This window comes from Xenopus laevis, chromosome 7S, assembly GCF_017654675.1.
Source record: "Xenopus laevis strain J_2021 chromosome 7S, Xenopus_laevis_v10.1, whole genome shotgun sequence".
In the NCBI taxonomy this organism is placed as follows: Eukaryota; Metazoa; Chordata; class Amphibia; order Anura; family Pipidae; genus Xenopus; species Xenopus laevis.
In genome coordinates, this window is record NC_054384.1 from 70,048,331 (window position 1) to 70,067,922 (window position 19,592).

Sequence of the window (19,592 nt, forward strand, 5' to 3'; positions counted from 1 at the left end):
CCCTCCCCCACCTGTCAAGATAAATTACTTCTTTTCAACTTTCAGCTACAGATTCCCAAGAAAATCCCCTTGCTCTTTGTACTGACTAAGGAGCGCTGGGTCTGCTGTTTGCAGCTAGCTGGAGGCTGCTTGTCACAAACTAATTATGATCAACCTAACCATCTAAACAACTGCTGGAGAGAACTCTGCAACAGTGACATGAGCATATTGCTTGTCCTTGATGCAATAAAGTTATACAAAAATGAAAAATGTCAGCTCAGAATGCTCCCAACCTTGCAAATAAAGTTGCAAGGTTGACTTAACAAAAAAAGCTGCTATCACTGCAGACTGGAGGGCTGTTAGAGGGTGCCTAGTACTGCTGGGAGCTGAATGGCTTAGAGCTGATAAATACTACAGTTGTCTCATCTCCTCACTTAGGGAAAGGACACGCTTCAGCCAGGACCAGAGAACATCCCAGTACAAGCTGCGGCAGCATGGTAAGTGTTACAGAGGGAAGTGATTGCCAGGTCTAATTTTTCAAACCAACCAACATCAGTTGCAAACCGAGCCAAAAGGCACTTCAAAAGTAGCCCAAATATAGCCGAATATGTGCAGTGAAAAAATTCTGAAAAATAAAAGAATATATGTTAAAGGAGACATAAAAAATAAGAATGTACTAGTGCATTTTACTCATTTAGATATAGAAGAATTGTGATTAAAAAAAGTAGTGTTTCAGGCTGATTCATTGAATATTTCTGCAAAAACCCTAATAATCCCTCCCTTCTCTTCCACTTCCTGCTCCCTGAATTCCCAGGCTGTGCAGGGGAGCCGGCGGCTCTCAGCTCACTGTACTGTAGCAGTTACGAAAATTATACTCCAAAAATGTTTCATTCAGTATTAAAAATCAATATTTATTCAATACAAATTTTAAAAAAGTAAGCATACTGGCCCATTGATGCAAGAAGGGGAGGAGATCTGACAGGCCTTTTAATGATAATTATTTTGGATTTTTTATTTACATACTAGGTTGCCACTTGGTTTAAATTATGAGTTTGACGTAACTTGTTTTACCTAATATACCGTATGTTCTTGGAGGATACAGGGTTAAAAATATTTAAAATATGCATTGTATTACTAGGATATTTTTCATTGTAAATTATTGATATCTGACATGTGTAATATACTATGGGGCCCATTTACTTAGTTTGAGTGAAGGAATAGAATAAAAAAAACTTTGAATTTTCGAATGTTTTTTTGGCTACTTCGACCATCGAATTGGCTACTTCGACCTTCGACTGCGACTTCGAATCGGACGATTCTAACTTAAAATTGTTCGACTATTCGACCATTCGATAGTCGAAGTACTGTCTCTTTTAAAAAAACTTTGACTCCCTAGTTCGCCACCTAATATCTACCGAAGTCAATGTTTGCCTATGGGGAAGGTCCCCATAGGCTTTCTAAGTATTTTTTGGTAGAAGGACTAAAATCCTTCGATCGAATGAATTGCGGTAAATCCTTTGACTTCGATATTCGAAGTCGAAGGATTTCAGTTCGGCAGTCGAATATCGAGGGTTAATTAACCCTCAATATTCAACCATAAGTAAATTTGCCATCTATATGGTTCTTAATGGCACTGACCTGTTATTTATGTGACATGGATGTTTTCTACAGATATGCAAGGGATTGTTTGATTAATATGTTTAAAGTATGGGCATACGGAAAGGAAATAAGACCCAGTTGATCTTATATGTAATGTTGCTTTAACATCAGAATGTGATGTGGCAGCATGTCATTGGTTTTAAGCTTTGAGGGAGGGATCTCCAGGGTTTAAATTTTGGAGCCAAATGTGGCATTACTAGTGCCTATGACTAAGTACCAGTGGGTATGAAACGCGTAAGGCAGAGCATCAATGGGTCAGTATGCTTACTTTTTTAAATTTTGTATTGAATAAATATTGATTTTTAATACTGAACAAAACATTTTTGCAGTATCATTTTCCTAACTGATATTTGGGCCCTTTTGGACAGGGGGCTATATTCCAAAAAAGCTTGGCCCTTAGGACTGGCCTTATTTACGCAGCAGTTGGGCGTTATTAATACTGAATTCACTTCACTGTAGGACAGGAACCAATCAGCAGCTAGCAGGACCTGATAGGGAAATGAATCCTGTCAGTGCTTGTGTGACTGCAGGGCTGTGTATATAGATAGATAGATAGATAGATAGATAGATAGATAGATAGATAGATCATTTTTATTTATTATATATTTATATATTATTTAACATATAGACATTATTCTTGGATATTTAAGGGAGGTAAGCATATGTCAATTATGCCAATTTAGAAATCATAATCTAGTTCACCTTATCCCTGATTGACCATAATTGCCAAATCAGGCCCATCCCACTCTGGGCCCACTAGGGGGACTACATCTACAGTTTGGAATACATCACTTACAGCATTTGGCTTACATCAGCCAGTGTACCCAAAAGGTAGATTGTGGTTTATTTATTAATTTTGAATAGTGGGGCAGTAGATTACAAGCCAAGCTTTGGCCACATAGTCTAAACAAAAACTTTAAAATGGGCTTTGTTAAAGGGGTTGTTCACCTTTAAACATTTCTTTCAGTTTATTTGGTTTCAGATAGTTGATCAGAAATAAAGACTTTTTCTGATTACTTTCTATTTCCTATCTGTTTTCTAAAATTGAAGTGTAACATTTGTTATCTTTAGCCCTGCTGAGCATACTCCCCGAATTTTATTAAAGGCAGCTGTTAGAACTGATAGAATAGTTGTCAGTATTCCCCCAGATACTGCTGAGAAATGTATCAGCTAATTGTATCAACTAAATGTAGCAAATTGTAACAGTTTAAAATGTGCCTGGATCACTGACCTGCCAGATTGAAACACCAGAGACAGGATCATTGAATTTTAAAGGGGATGTAAAGGCAAAAATATAAAATCCCATTTTTACTTTCTTTAATGAAACTTTCATTAAAAAATGTACTTTCATTAAAAAATGTCTACTGTTTTTTAAATTCTGATTATTAATCAGTCTTGCTGTATTGGCTTCTATGGCAGATATTATTTGACTTGTGCTGTTTTGATTATTTATGACGATCCCCAAGCTTAACCTCCCAACTGAAGCCCAGACCACACTGAGCATGTGCGAGTCTTGATATTGAAGAAATGTCTAACAAAGTTACAAGATGACAGCCCCCTGTGCCAACTTTGAAAGCAAAAATCATTTGTCTTATTAGGCTGCTGGTGCAGTAAGTTCATGTTTATATTTAGTATGCAAATTACAGCTTTTCTAACATTATTCTATTTTAGACTTGAGTTGCCCTTTAAAGGAGAACTAAACCCTAAAAATGTCATGTCTTATATACTGAACTTATTGCACCAGCCTAAAGTTTCAGCTTGTCAATAGCAGCAATAATCCAGGACTTCAAACTTGTCACAGGGGGTCACCGTCTTGGAAAGTGTCTGTGGGCCCTGAGCAGCTGTTGAGAAGCTAAGCTTAGGGGTCGCCACTAATTATCCAGCAGAAAATGAGGTTTGCCTGTAATATAAGCTGATGTTACAGGGCTGATTATTACATTCTGATGCTAATTGCACTGGTTTCTGTGCTGCCATGTAGTAATTATCTGTATTAATTACTGTATATTATGAGTCGGTCCCTAAGCTCAGTAAGTGACAGCAGCACAGAGCATGTGCAGTGAATCAGCAGAAGATGGGGAGCTACTGGTGCATTTTGGAGCCGCAGATCTTTACTGCTAAAGGGCTGGGGGTTGCCTTGGGCTGGTACAGAAGCACAAAACATCATGTACAACATTTCTAGCTACTTCTTTAGTTAGGCTTTAGTTCTCCTTTAACTACTTCTTTAGTTAGGCTTTAGTTCTCTTTAAAAATCCATTGTTTAGTTTGGCCAAACTATCGGATTAGTCTGATATTGCCACAAGGTGCCCATATCAGGCAAAGCAGGGGTGCTTCGCCAATGAGGCGACTTGAGACTGTCGCCTCAGGCGGCAGCACCCCACTATGTACCAGGGGTGGCAAAAATGCGCTCCTGGTACTCTTCTAGCGCAGAGAGCCCATTTAGGCTCTCTGCGCTAGTGCACTGGCCCTCTCTGCTGCCCTGGTGGACCCTCCCGGACCCCCTCAGGCGCAAAAAGGTAAGCGCACAGGGGAGGGGGGGCGGCAGCAACTGCTGCTGCCTCGGGCGGTGGAGGGGCCAGGATCGCCCCTGGGATGAGATCTGCTTGGTGAGCGACCTTGCCAAATGAGCAGATCTTTACCTTAACACTTGAGGTTGTAGATACTGATGCAGTAATGTCACCAAAAGTACTTCATGTTGGGACATTCTGGGAACCCTGGCTTAGAGCTTCTTTTTGGTAATAGCAATGTTAGGTAATAAGGGTTGTTCACCTTTAAATTAACTTTAAGTATGTTGTAGAGACTTATATTCTGAGACAATTTGCAATTGTTTTTTATTTGTTTTTCTATGACTATAAAGATTTTCATTCAATAATATTATAATATTAATTGTATAATTACTTATATTAGATATTTTTTTTAGAGCTTTATTCAGCAGCTCTCCAGTTTGCAGCTTTAGCAATCTGGTTGCTAGGGCTCAAATTAGCCTAGTAAACGTAAATTAACTTGAATGAGAGACAGGAATATGAATAGGAGAGGCCTGTATAGAAAGACGAGTAAAAAAAAGAAGCAATAACTATACATTTGTAGCCTTACAGAGAATTTGTATTTAGATGAGGTCAGTGACCCCTATTTAAAAGCTAGAAACAGTCAAACAAGAAGGCAAATACTTCAAAAACTATAACAAAAATAATTAAGATCAATGGAAAAGTTTAATGGAATAGACAATATATAACATACTAAAAGTTAACTTACAACCCTTAGCATCCCTTTAATGTATGCCATTCCCCTTGGTTATAATGGGAAACCTTCAGTTACTCATGTTAGGTTTCATCTTCCAGAATGCTTGCTTGAAGGCCCTACATGGATCATCAAATCAGACTTATATGTGTGTCCAACTTCAATCGCCAATTAAGAGACCAGTAAGGAATTATAAAAGTTGTTTATTTCAGCATTTGGACCAACGAATACCCAAACAAGGCAGGGACTGACCAGCCTACATCTTAGTAACTTAAGGAAGCAGGTTCACTGAATAATATTAATGACAAACAGTTATGCTGGTCTATGGCCTTCCATTTTCAGCTGTCTGTGTCTCTTCTGGCAGGGGCTAACAGAATGGATTTTTGCAGCTCAGCACAGAGAAGGGAGTTGCCTCTGTGCCAAGATAACAGTGGACTTTGTCATTCACTTAGTGCTTAAAGAGAAATGGCAGTACATTCTGAACTGCACTGATAACATGCAGTGAAGATTCATGTTTAATTATCCTTTAAAATGTGACCCCACCCATAGCCTCTCCCATCCCCAGTTCTTCTACTTATCTGTATGCTCACATTGCCTTAGAAAGGGCTCAGGGTATAGCGGTTCCAGTAGTCTTGAGTGCACACCGTTACAAGGGCACCCACGTGCAGACATCTCTAGCAGACCAGACACTTAATCATGGACACCTGGGGAATTCTGGTAATTTTTTGTTAATTCACTTGACTTTCCGTGTTATTTTAAACTCTGCTGACTTTTATTTAGTATAATATTCATGCTACATGAGTGAAGGGATCTTGATTCATCAGGCTTGCTTCTCTGAACTGGTTTTGCTAAACAATCCCTTACCTTTATTTTAATACAGCTATATTGAGAATTTTATTTGTTAGTCCTCTGTCAGCTGTGCTGGGAAGTTGCCAAAATACACTTCTGGACCCTTTGCCAAAGTGAAATGTAATAAGCCAGTTGTCGTTAAAGGACACTCTTTTAACTATGAGGCATTAACCCAGTTCTGCAGTGTGCTATTTATGTTTTCTTCCCTTAGCCCCAGGCATTTAATACAGTAGTGTGGTTTGTATCTGTATTCATTAAATAATTTAACTCACTGTACACACTGTATAATATCTCCCAATTATTTACAAATGCATATTTTAATTTACATGCTGCAAATAAAAGATGCTTTTTTAAACCAATTGGAGATATTTTACTGTGTGCGGTGAATTAAATGACTTTTCGAATGGTTTTATGTGGTCTGCATAAATATTTCCTAGCACAGCTGAATACTGTTCCTAGTGTGCCAAGGCAAACCTGTCTTGTATTTGCATTTGATGTATTTTTTTTTCCTTCACAGTACCTGCTTTTTTATTTGAAGCATATATCCCAGTTGGCTTTGTTAAATCTTATAATGTGAACCAGAGCTGTACAAGATAACTAAACATATGGAATTTTATATTCCACCATAAATGAACACTGTGCAGAGCATTGGCCTTCTATCTATTGTTCCTATAGTTAGTACAACAGAAATGTAGCCTTAATGCTGTAACTGTTCACACTTAATCAGAATCCACTATAGATGACAATCCAGTGGATGCCCAAATGACAAAGATCTCTAAAGATCTATTCAGTCTTGGTGTTGGGTAAGTGACAAGATCTGTAAGTACAATGGCATTTACTTACATTTTATGCCAGGTATCCCCTCCTACTCCAAACACCAATACACGTACCATTGATTGCCAGATGTACATAATCAACAAGCCCTCTTTGCCTTTTGTATAAGTTTTTTTTTTTTTTGTATGGAATCTGTATGTTTGGTGTATATACCAATCTATTGTACAGCGCTGCAGAATATTTTGGTACTATATAAACATGTGGTAATAATAAGAACTCTGAATACAATGATCTCCTATGTACATTTATCTACACAAACGTTAGCCAATTAAAGTTAAAGCAAACAAATTGGTGAATCAATCTTGTCTCTGGGACCCCTAACAAGTAGTTCTGATCCACACTTTCTTTTTTTCTATGGTGCAGGAAGGTGCAGGAGAGAACAAACATGTCATCCGTGTTGGGACAAGGAAAAGCCAGGTAAAGTGTGAAGGAATAAAATGCCGGTCTTGTTTACAATTGCTTTATACGAGTCCATCCAATGGTCCGTGCTCTTGCAGCAGCAGTGCATTAAATAGTAATTTACTTTATAGTTTGCTATTTTATAATGGAATAAATTCTTGTCAAACATTATGGTTCTTTTATTACTGCAAAACTTTCAGAAGACCAGATAGCACCTACTGGATATGCAGCAACCACACACCTTCTCACTCCTTTCGTGCCAGTAGGGACTAGTAATATATCAGTAGGTGGGGAAAAATGTTCACTAAATCACTAAAATACTTCCAACTGTATGCACTAGAATAAAGGCAAACATGGCTGGCATTTTTGTAAGTTCTAAATGGACCAATTCTAAGCAACTTTCCATTGGGTCTTTACTATTTTTTTTAAATTTACATTTTTCTTTTTAATTATTAGCATCAGTGGCGGAACTACCGGGGGAGCAGGGGGTGCGAGGGGGCCAGGGCCCGCACCCCCGCAGGGCCCCAGGCAGTCCGCGCGCGCCGCTTTGCGCCGCATATTCCCGGCCAATTCCAGGTGTATGGAGGGGGGCGGGGTCCCGGCTGCGCATCCTGCGCCAGGGCCCGCCCCCTCTAGTTACGTTTCTGATTAGCATTCCTATTGTGCCTGGTTGTTGGGGGTGGGATGCCCCTTAAATCCACCAACCATAAATTAGATTGATCAATTTTATCATATTTTCCATTACTTATTTTTCTGTTCAGAACCTTTAATATAAATTTTTCTTTCTGACTTCCAAACTGCTCAACCAAAGAGCAGTTAACATTCCAAACCTGACAATGCACAAGAACAAAAGATGTAATTCTAAAAATGTAGATTGTCGTTATAGTAAAAGTCAATTTTAAGGTAAACTACCCCCCCCCCTGGAGATGTTATTAGGCTAATGCCAAACAGCGGCTGGACTTGGCCTGCGGAATGGCGCAGGCCAAGAATTCACCCAATCAGGCCTGCATTTGTGGAGAGGCCACCAAGGCCCTGGGCCTAGGGCGGCACCCACATTGGTTCAGAAACACTGGGGATGAGCAGGAGATATGATAGTTTTTAAAAATTTCCTGTACGCCAATTGCTCTGGTCCTGATTGATTGAATAATAGGAAGGGAACGGGGCGACTAACAACAGTGGGCCTAGGGGCGCCTGCTACGTAAATCCGGCCCTGCACCCAAATGCTCACATTTGCTTTCTTCCGTGCCTGTACACAGAACCATTATGTTGGTTCAGGGGGCCAAGATAAGCCCTGGTGTGGCCAGTCTGGGCCATACAAAACACACAGAAGTTCCCGTTATAGCATGTCTTGTTTATCTCTAGCTGGCTCGCATACAGACTGATAGTGTGGTGGAAATGCTGAGCAAGAGATTCCCATCTACACGCTTTGAAATTGGTAAGACATTTGTGATGTTGCTTTCTGGTTTACATACCATCTTTCTCTCACCATTTCACTCTTTCCTTTCCTCCTGTTTTTTCAGTGTATGTGCATTCTAAAATTCCTTTTCATAATGCTTTTTCGTTTCGTTTTGCTTGTAACCTTGTTTAATCTCATTCTAGTTGCCATGTCCACCACTGGGGATAAGATCTTGGACACAGCACTTTCAAAGGTGTGTATATAATGGCTTACAAAAACTGATAAGGTATCAACTGAAATGATCTTATTCTCTTCTATGTGTAATATAAATAAAGTTTGATCATAGTACTACTGTTCATCTTTTAGATTGGAGAAAAGAGCCTCTTCACCAAAGAATTGGAAAATGCACTTGAGAAAAACGAGTAAGATTGGGATTGTGGGCTAAGGGATACTTATAATGGGACATAATCCCAAAACACAAGGGTCGCAGGGATGGCGGAAATCTCCCGTTTTATTTTTGTGGGGCATGATGACAACCTGGGCTGACTTAAGGTTTCAATTCTGCTTAAGGGCAATATGATACCATTACTGTAATAAAATCCATTCCACAAACATGCCATATTTTTTACTGTGTATAAAAAATATACAGTTATTTTTTACTGTGTAAAAAAAATATAACTGATCCTTAAAACCCCTAAACTAGACAGCAGCTTCACAGGTTTTATTTTGGAAAAGATAACTAATAATAAATTAACTTGGTCTCCCTTTAATTGTGCTCTAGGGTTGACCTGGTTGTTCATTCGCTGAAAGATTTACCAACCTCCCTGCCACATGGATTTACCATTGGAGCAGTGTGCAAGTAGGTTTTCTCTCAGAGTAATAGTCTACAGTTGTTTAAGAAAGAAATGTAAAAGAGAAAAACATGCATTATTATACCCATAACAAATATGTCTTCACTCAGACGTGAGAATCCATATGATGCCGTGGTGTTTCACCCTAAAAAATCCGGGAATACCTTGAGCACATTGCCTGAAAAGAGGTAAGAGGTTGCATGATTCCCATCGTTAGGGAAGAAGCTATTTCCAAAGCAAATAACCAACTACTATAAAGCTTAAGCTGTCCACCTAAAGATCCTCTTGCTTGGCTAGCAGATTTTTTCTGTATATGTCTACACTAAATTGGGCTATATCTGGATAATCTGATTATTTTTCCCTTAAAGGAACAGTAACGTCAAAAAATAAAAGTGTTTTAAAGTAATGAAAACATAATGCAGTGTCCTGCACATTATTAAGAAACACTACTATTGTTTATATAAATAAGCTGCTGTGCAGCAATGGGGGCAGCCATTCAAAGGAGAAAAGGCTCAGGTTACACATCAGATAGCAAATAATCTCTGTCTGTCTAATGGTGTTATCTGTTATCCATTAGTTAACCTGTGCCATATAGCCGTTTTTCTATTTCTGACATTGCTCCCCAGCAGCTTGTTTATATGACCTATAGTAGTGTTTCTGAAGCAAACACATCAGTTTTACCAGTGCAGGGCAACAGTACAGGATATTTTCATTACTTTAAAACACTTAAATTTTTTTGGTGTTACTGTTCCAAGCTGATGTGTCCTCATCCTGATGGGATTTTTAAACCTGCTCTATATTATCTGGTCACTTTTCAGGCAAATAAACTGCCACATCAGCTGTCCTTTAAAGGGTGCATTCCTGAATACTGTTATGACCTTGAAGTCTGTTTTTTGACTACCATCCACTTACGCTGGTGCAATGTATGTTAAGCAGCCTACAAAATATTATTAAGGATGACTTGTAAGCTCTTTTGGACAGCTCTTCTTGAATCAGTTATTGGTTGGTTTGTATGTAAAGCTGTATGAATATGTTAAATATCTTAATATTACTAAAAATTTGTTGAAATGCCAATTTTTCTCATCAGTGTGATCGGAACCAGCTCCCTCCGGAGAGCAGCACAGCTCAAGAAAAAATTTCCACACTTGGAGTTTAAAGATATTGTATCCTTTTATAAAATGATCAGTCAGACTGAAGAATACTACATTTAGGTGGGATTTATAGAGCTAAATGTTGAACTTAATAGAAGTGTGTCTTTTTTTCAAGGTCAACGACTCTGTAACCAAGTACTTTCACATTTAAGAATGTCCTTCACCTTATATTAAATGAACCAAAAATGTACACACTCAATGCTTGTGTATAGAGAAATGCAACATTATGAATATATTATGGGGTTATTTATCAAAATCCAATTTTTTTTTATTATTTCATTTAAAAAGGTCAGACCAAATGATTAAAAAGCTTGATTTAATCGGTTCAGGGAAAAACTTGCTTGATTTTTCCAGGCTTTTTCCCGAAAAGCCTGCATTTTTTTGGGTTTTTGCCTGAAATAGTCGGATCTTCTGCAACCAGTACAGACCACAGAAACTTCCGTTACGTAAAACAATGTATATTCAAACAAAATACACAATTCTGCTGCTGTGTTTACTGAGAATTTAAATAGAAAGCACTTGCATTTTGATTCTGATGTGCCTGGTCCTTGACATTTTCAAAGCGTGGCAACTTGAACACTAGATTGAAGAAATTGGATGAACAGGAGGATTTTAGTGCAATTGTTTTAGCAGCAGCTGGACTGCGCCGTATGGGCTGGGAAAACCGAATTGGGCAGGTATGTGTGAAACAGGCTGTCAGCAATTTTTTAAATGACCTGAACCCTGCAGCCATAGGTACCTCCAGATAACTATGATGCGGTATAGTGGCATAAACCTGATTTTGTGTGTGTGTGTGTGTGTGTGGGGGGGTTATTTGTTTTATTAACTTAAAGGGGATGTGTGCCTTTGTATTCATTAGTATACTGAAGGTAGACAACTTTTCCTTTGGTTTTCTTCATTATCTTTTTTTTAAAAAAATTTGATTATACTGCATTTTTTTGGTTGCAATAAAATTGTTGTCTGGGTCTGTGAAGTTCTGTTAAAGTTCAGCTTTATTGTGCTTATCTCTCTATTCAGTCCCTCTCCTGCTGGTTTTCTACTCTGACTTTAAAATATTGCCTGTCCGTTAGTGTAATTAATCCCTAGCAACCAGATAGCAGTTTAACTTTCAAACCTGAGAGGTGCAAAGAGAAATTAAAAAACACACAGACAAATAATCTTTACTTTAAATAGTCATCAGATTTGTGCCCTTTTCAGGTCAGATTTTGGAAGAGTTACTATAACATACATAAAAATGTATGGCAGCCAACAGATTTAACTCATAAATTAAATGAGAATTATTAGGATTTAAGATTTTAATTCCCTTTCCTTTACCTTTCAGATTCTGACATCGGATGAATGTCTCTATGCTGTGGGGCAGGTATGTAAATGCAGATTTATGACCAGTTGCCTGCTATATATTCCTCTAAACTTTAATACCTTATAACCATACACTGACCCATGGCTGATAAGGGCAACCTTGGTATACAGTACAGAGATTTAAAGATATCTACAGTAGGGTATACCAGTTAATGCATCTTCGTTTTTCTTAAACAATCAATTCTATGGATTAATATTAGATTGTACAGAGCCTGATACATATGCAAGGACAAAAAAACATCTGCAAATGAAAAAATGTCAGTCATAAATATCATATATTATTAATGCTGAATGTGCAGAATACCAATATTTAATAGCTGCAGTTCCACTCTCTGATTCTTGACCAGAGACATGGAATTTAAAGTATAATAGGGGAAAGTGCCATCTTTAGCACCGCTGGAATCATTCCAGACAGGAATATCTAAAAAAATATCATATAGTACAGCCATATCTGCTCCAGTTGTGATCATCTCTTAAGATTAGGTTTATTCAATACACGTGTAGATCACTTAGTTCAGGCAAAGACAAGACAAGGATTAGAATTCAACAGAAGCATTTATACCCTTGTAATATGACATTAATCAAAAGTAGAAATGTTCCAATATGTTAACTTGCCACTGCATAACTCTCAGGCTCTGGATCAAAAGGTTTCATGCTTAGTTATGTGCTAGACCAGGGGTCTCCAAATTCAAATGTAAAAAGAGTTGAGGAGCAACACAAACATGAAAAATTTACTGGAGGTGCCAAATTAGGACTGTGATTGGTTATTGTTAGCCACTTTGAGGACTGGCAGTCTACAGGAGACTCTGTTTGGCAGTACACCTGGTTTTTATGTAACTCAAAATTTGCCTCGAAGCCAAGAATTTAAAAATAAGCACCAGCTTTGAGGCCACTGGGAGCAACATCCAAGGGGTTGGAGAGCAACATGTTGCTCACGAGTCACTGGTTGGGGACCACTGTGCTAGACACTCTGTACATGCATTCAAAAACATAACCTTAATTTAAAGGAAAACAACCCTTTGCAAAATGAAAGGGTTTGTTCATCTTAAAACCCCATTTAACAGCAGAAGAGGAAGGCAAATATTTCAGAAACTATAAAAGTGAAGACCAATTAAACATACTTAAAGTTAACCTGAAGGTGAACTACCCCATTAAATGTTACTTTTTTTCAACCCTCAAAATTTGACTGCCGAAGGTAAATCCTTCGATTTCGAATATCGAAGTCGAAGGATTTACCGCAATTAGTTTGATCGAACGAAAAATATTTGAAGGATTTTAATCAATCAATCAAATGATTTTTCTACGACCAAAAAAACCTTAGAAAGCCTATGGGGGGCCTTCCCGATAAGCTAACATTGAGGTTCGGTAGGTTTTAGGTGGCGAAGTAGGGAGTCGAAGTTTTATTTTAAAGAGACAGTACTTCGACTATCGAATGGTCGAATATTCGAACGATTTTTAGTTTGAATCGTTCGATTTGAGGTCGAAGTAGCCAATTCAATGGTTGAAGAAGCCAAAAAAAAAACATTGGAAATTCGAAGTTTTTTTATTCTATTCCTTCACTCGAGCAAAGTAAATGTGCCCCTTACATTTAATTCTGTTGATTTAAAAATGCAAGGTGATTAAAGTTCTTTGCTGTATGAAACGATAACATAGCTATTTTTATACTATTATAGCAAATACTGATTATTTCATACAAGAGAACACATTTTTCTCATTCCTAAAAGGGGGCTCTTGCTGTGGAAGTTCGAACTAAAGACCAAGATATCTTGAGTATGGTGTCTGCTCTACAGGATCCTGAGACAGTTCTACGCTGCGTAGCAGAGAGAGCCTTTATGAAGAGACTGGTAAGAAGCAATGTTTAAAGAAAAACTATAACCCCCCAAACAATGTAGGTCTTTATAAAATATATTGCATAAAACAGCTCGTATGTAAAACCCTGCTTTATGTAAATAAACCATTTTCATAATAATATACTTTTTTAGTAGTACGTGCCATTGGTAATCATAAATAGAAAATTTGCATGATGTAATTTCCTGGTTAATCGTTTTGAATTTTGTCCCTTGTGGGTGGGAAAATTAGCATGTACCACTATGGGAAGTAAATCAATCAGAAGCAGAAATCTCACAAAATCTTAGCATCAAAAGGACCAGTAACATGAAAAAATTTTTTTTAAAAAATTCAATAAAAAAAAACACCAAGACACATTTAACTTTAAATTGGCAAATTCTTCATTAAGAAATAACTTACTGATTCTCTGCTTGCGCTCTTCTTCGGAAACGGCGACAAGGTGACTATCCGTCATGCGGCGCTCGATTTCTCCTCCCTGGCCATCTCCTATAGAATCAGAATACAGATGAGACAGCGCACACTCTTACAGAATCCTAGACAGATAACGTCCGGTGCACAATGTCAGGAGTACGGCTTCTCCCCTCAATCAGTGAAAATAGAAACACATTGGCACACGAGGCGATTTAATGCAGGGTTCTCCCCTTGCAGTTTGAGTGTGATGCCTGCACTAATAAACTGCAAGGGGAGAACCCTGCATTAAATCGCCTCGTGTGCCAATGTGTTTCTATTTTCATCTCCTATAGAAGGCACGGAGGAGAAATCCAGTGACGCACGATGGATTGTCGCCCTGTTGCCGTTTCTGAAGAGGAGTGCAAGCGGAGAATCTGTAAGTTATTTCTTAATAAAGACTTTGCGAATTTAAAGTTAAATGCGTCTTAGTGTTTTTTTTCCGTTAATTACAAACTAATTTTAAAAAAAAAATGTTTTTCCGTTACTGGTCCTTCAATGCCAAAATGCTCTTTTAAAAAAATCTCGGTCGATTGATTCAGGTCCTTTAGACCAATTTGGCAGCTTATCTGCCCTTGTATGGGGCCCTCCAACAGGCCCCTCCAACTGATATCTGGGCAAATGTCAGCATGTTCATCGTGCAGGTCTGATTTTTCCATTGGATCGAGGACCAGATTAGCTAGTTGATGTGGTCCTTGCATCGATGGCCCCTATTACTGCTGTTGTAATATGATTGTTTGGCCCCAGGGCCAATGCTAGAATTAGCCTGATACTGCTGTCCTTAGGTGGGCATTTCATGCGGAAAGATCCTCATCAAGTTATCCACATCCTTTGCAGCAGAGAAGACAACATACAAGGCACTGCACATTCTATTCCAAATCTAAACATGAATTTTATATAAAATTTGTGTTATTCCTTTACATAAAGTGAAGCAAAGGAATATTAGTCTGTTCCAAAAAATAGCAGTGCCTGCAATCTTCTTTACAAACTCAGACATTCACTGTATAAACTGAAAAATGTTTAATGATTTTGCTTTCCTTTGAATCACTGAACTAATATTGTATGTATGGTGGCAGCCCCACAGCCCCACACAGGAGAAGGCACATGTGCTTCTACTTTTAATTCAGAAGAACTGAGCGCCGTGCTCTGGCTCTGCAGTGCTGGGAAACCTTAAAGCTGTGGGTCACCTTTAAATTAACTTTTATTATGTTATAGAATGACTAATTCTAGGCAACTTTTCAATTAGCCTTAATTTTTTCTTATTTATAGTTTCTGAATTATTTAGCTTTCAAATGGGGGTCATTGACCCCATGTAAAAACAAATGCTCTCTAAGGCTACAAATGTATTGTTATTGCTACTTTTTATTACTCATCTTTCTATTCAGGCCTCTCCCATTCATATTCCAGTCTCTTATTCAAATCAATGCATCGTCGCTAGGGTAATTTGGACCCTAGCAACCTGATTACTGAAATTGCAAACTGGAGAGCTGCTGAATAAAAAAAAGAATAAATAACTCAAAAAACATAAATAATAAAAAATGAAAACTAATTACAAATTGTCTCAGAATATCACTCTACATCATACTAAAAGTAAACTCAAAACCGAACAACACCTTTAAGACACCTTAATACAGCAGTCTCACTGCAAAATTGATTGCAGTAACTGTGGTTCATATATAAATAGTGCATAATATACTCGCTGACCCACTAAATAAGTTATGACTGCCTCATATGTTGATTCTTCCCATGTTTTAGGAAGGGGGCTGCAGTGTTCCAGTGGCAGTGAGTACAGTTGTGAAGGATTTGCAGGTATGGTTATGCTTGTTAAAGGATCATTTAGCACATATTACATTGTACTGTCTCTATTTTTGCACTATGCATTTTCCCAGGTTTATACGTGTCACTTTTCTTTTGGCTTACTATGGCTCCCATTTTCTTGAATAGCAGCACCAGTACCTGAGGTGTACAGCCTAAAATGCTCTATTATGATGGTTTTTGGTCTGAAAAATGCCAGTCAGGCATCTCTCAAGTAATTGGTAACTGCAGTAAGCAATATGTGGTTCTTTTTAGACTGCTGAAAATATTTAATGAGCACAAATTGCTTTTATCTGTAGTAGGCAGCAATTTGAGACAATTACTGCTGCAGTTTCAGAGTTTTGTTTTATTTTTCTTCTGTGAAAAAAAAAACATGGTCACATAAGATCAGCAATCCTTTGACTTTCAATGGTTGATCTTTTGTTTTTAAAGTTGCTCATAATTAAGATAATTTACTGATTGTATTATGCTAAACCTTTTCTCCAGCTCTACCTCACTGGAGCAGTATACAGCTTGGATGGGTCTGATTCTCTGAAAGAGACAATGCAGAGCTGCGTCAACTTCCCACAGCAAGTAAGAGCAAGATGGCAAAGCTAAATTTACGATGGTTTTGTTTGTTGGCCTTGTTAAGCAACCCCAACTTTATTTTGCAACTTGTCTGTTTTGTTTCTGCCATATTATATAACCTGGACTGCATAACCTATTAAAATAAAGATGAATACAGTAAAAGATGTAGTGATGGAAACAACAAAGCGTGTTCTAGCCGGGCAAAACTGTTGGACACTGGCTGAATTGGCCTGATTTTTTTCACATTAATTGTCCAATAACCACAGCCCATCTTATTTCTAGATATGCTAATGTCTGATAAATGTATCAACAGATTTGTTGGAACTCTTTCTTCCTCTCTGAGACAGCTATACATACAGATAGCTATACATACAACAAACAATGTCCTGGGCTTGGCCAAATTTTGCCTGGGTAGCCCAAGCCAACATAACATACATTCATTTACGCAGTTTATGTAAATTTCATAGAAACGCATGAAGCAATTACAAGGAAGAGTAGCTTGATAGGGCAGGCAGGTGAATAGAAATAACTTGTACAGAGCCCCCAGATTTATAATAAAGACCCTGCCTGTAAGTACAGGCACCTATTCTACCCCAGTAATGCTTGCGTTCTGCCACCAACTGATACATGAACCCTTCGCATTTTGTTCCACTTGCTTAGTAAGGACACCGAAGAGAATGACATCCTGTACACTGCTGTGCACATATACATTTTCTCAATTTTATAAATCATAAAAATACTATGAGTTATGAGATGATAATGTTGAACTAAAAAATGCATATATGGTTTTATATGAATATGTTGCTAAAATGTCTTTTTTTTTAATGCTTCTAGGAGGTTGAAGGACCCAATGATGATGTACAACATGTTGGTATTACAGCACTGGGTGTTTCACAACAAGCCCTGGAATCTGCACAATGTTTAGGGACAGGGTTGGCAGACTTGCTGTTGAGCAAAGGAGCCAAAGAAATATTAACTGTAGCAAGGCAGCTAAATGATTCCAGATAACATAGAAATAATGTACAGAGAAGGAACAGCAAAAAAGCCACTAAGCTTGACTACTACTAGAAGCCTGTAACATGAAGAAACATGTGCTTGGTTTATTATATTTTGAAAAAGCTAAATTCAGTCGGGGCAGAAATATTTTTCTATGGGCCCCAGATTGAACTCCACCCACATCCTGCAACCAGTTTTATATAGCATTGAAGAACAAGCTAATGTATATTTAAAAAATATATATGTATATTTAAATGGGATATGGTCCATTAAAGTAAAATTTTGCAGCCTTTTTTAGGAAAGAAACTTAACAATTCATCATACCTTCAAAATAGCCGTCGATCAATGATTATGTATGTAACACAATACACCTAGATGCAGAATTACGGTATTGACAATTGTATGCTGCTTTGACAATAGAATATTTTGGATTGTAATTTTGCACCAGTGTTACTGGATGATACTGGGATGTCTTTGGTATTTTTGCAAGTATCCACTGTACATTTTCTATAGTAGAAAGTTTTATATTTGGCTGAATATTAAAATATTATGTGTTATTCTGTTGCTGTTAACAAACACAACCCAAAAAAAAAACAATAGCAGATTTTGGGAAACATTATCATCCACCATTTTTTCCCATTGTTTAAGGACAGCGGTGTACACTCTGATTCAGGACCGTTTTTTGCCTGGGTGTTGAATTACACCATGGGCAATCAACAAAACTCTCAAAATTGCTACCCATTAATTTGTATGCCAGTCATCTGGAATTCTGTCACCTTTAAAATTTGGACTGGTATATTTCGGAGAAACATTACCTGACCAATATGATTACCAAGTAAATCTACGGAGAGCAAATTTGAGCTACCCACAGAGCTATTAAGTGTACAGCAATGGGTGGCTATGGGAGAAAAGTTGAGGCAACAAAGTAATAACAACTTGGGTTAGAGATGTGATTGCAGCACTCGGTCTAACCCACGATGTGGCATTGACCAGCTGCTTTGTCCCAGAGCTCGGTCTAACCCATATTCTGGAGTTGACCAGCAGCTCTAAACTATTAAAAGCCAATATATGTACACAAAGAGAGAGAGAGAAAAATTCCAGTGCACGGGTTGCCTTTAAAAATAATTAATACAAATAATTTGAAATAAAGTGTGGTACTAACACCTCATTTGTTGTAATAATTATTTTTAAAAACAAACCGGGCACTGGCAATTTTTTCTCTCTCTCTTCTAACTGCCAATAGTTTTAGGTAGCAAGAACTGTTAACTAATAGGCACTTTCAAAACAGCAAACATCCCTATTAAAGGAATTGTTCAGTATAAAAATAAAAACTAGGTAAATAGGCTGTGCAAAATAAAAAATGTTTCTAATATAGTTAGTTAGTCAAAAATGTAATGTATGGATGTCTAACATAACAGCCAGAACATGACTTCCTGATTTGCAGCTCTCTTGGTTTCCATTGATTGGTTACCAGGTAGTAACCAATCAGTGACTTGTTGGGGGCACATGTATCATAACTATTTGCTTTTGAATCTGAGCTGAATGCTGAGGATCAGTGGTTTACTGGGCTTGGGGAGAGCTCTGTGTGGGCCTCTCTGTACTTGAAATTCCAGGGCCTATTTAGTATTTCTGTCTGGACCTGTACATGAATACTGCTAAGGCATCACAATAGACAATGTATTTATTCAGAAAGGGCTTAAAAGTATCTGCAAAATACAATTAGGGTAAGTAAACCCACACTGCATTGGCTACCATTTGTACTCTCCTCAGAATCACTATATTTATAGTACCATTTGGTTGAGTTCCTCCTTGGAAATAATTAGTCTTAGTAGCAGTATTAAATTATTAATAGGGATAACAGCCAGCCTGCCATTGTATGCAAATGTAGTATGTGAGATGAATAAAAAAAGATTGTGGATTAATGATACGTGTATGAACAATGCATGTGTATCTATAAAGTCACAATGTCCATTTCAGCTATAACACCAAGCTAGATAGCTACACCACAAAGTGTCTAAGAGATGAACTTCTGCACCAGGGTTTGGCGGGTTTATCGCCAAATTGGGCTATTTGTAAAGCTAACTGGCGGGTTTTAAAAGTCCAAACCCGACCTACATACGGGTTTGGACTTTCAAAACCCATCCAATTAGTTTTTTTGTTAATGCAAATTAGTGTTGTCAGTGTTCAGGTGACACAAGGCCCACCCCA

General features: G+C 37.8%; 1 protein-coding gene across 2 annotated transcripts; it reads left to right on the top strand.

Moving 5' to 3' along the window:
- Positions 1–270: 270 nt before the first annotated feature.
- hmbs.2.S (hydroxymethylbilane synthase, gene 2 S homeolog) lies at positions 271–17,941 on the top strand. 2 transcript variants are annotated; one of them, NM_001094794.1, is given in 15 exon segments: positions 271–476; positions 6,919–6,972; positions 8,317–8,389; positions 8,554–8,603; positions 8,717–8,772; positions 9,132–9,209; positions 9,312–9,352; positions 9,355–9,389; positions 10,289–10,364; positions 10,916–11,029; positions 11,674–11,712; positions 13,436–13,555; positions 15,762–15,815; positions 16,308–16,394; positions 17,223–17,676. In NM_001094794.1, coding segments are annotated over 10 exon segments (768 nt in total). In that variant the 5' UTR covers positions 271–476; positions 6,919–6,972; positions 8,317–8,389; positions 8,554–8,603; positions 8,717–8,772; positions 9,132–9,181; the 3' UTR covers positions 17,397–17,676.
- The last annotated feature ends 1,651 nt before the right edge of the window (positions 17,942–19,592 follow it).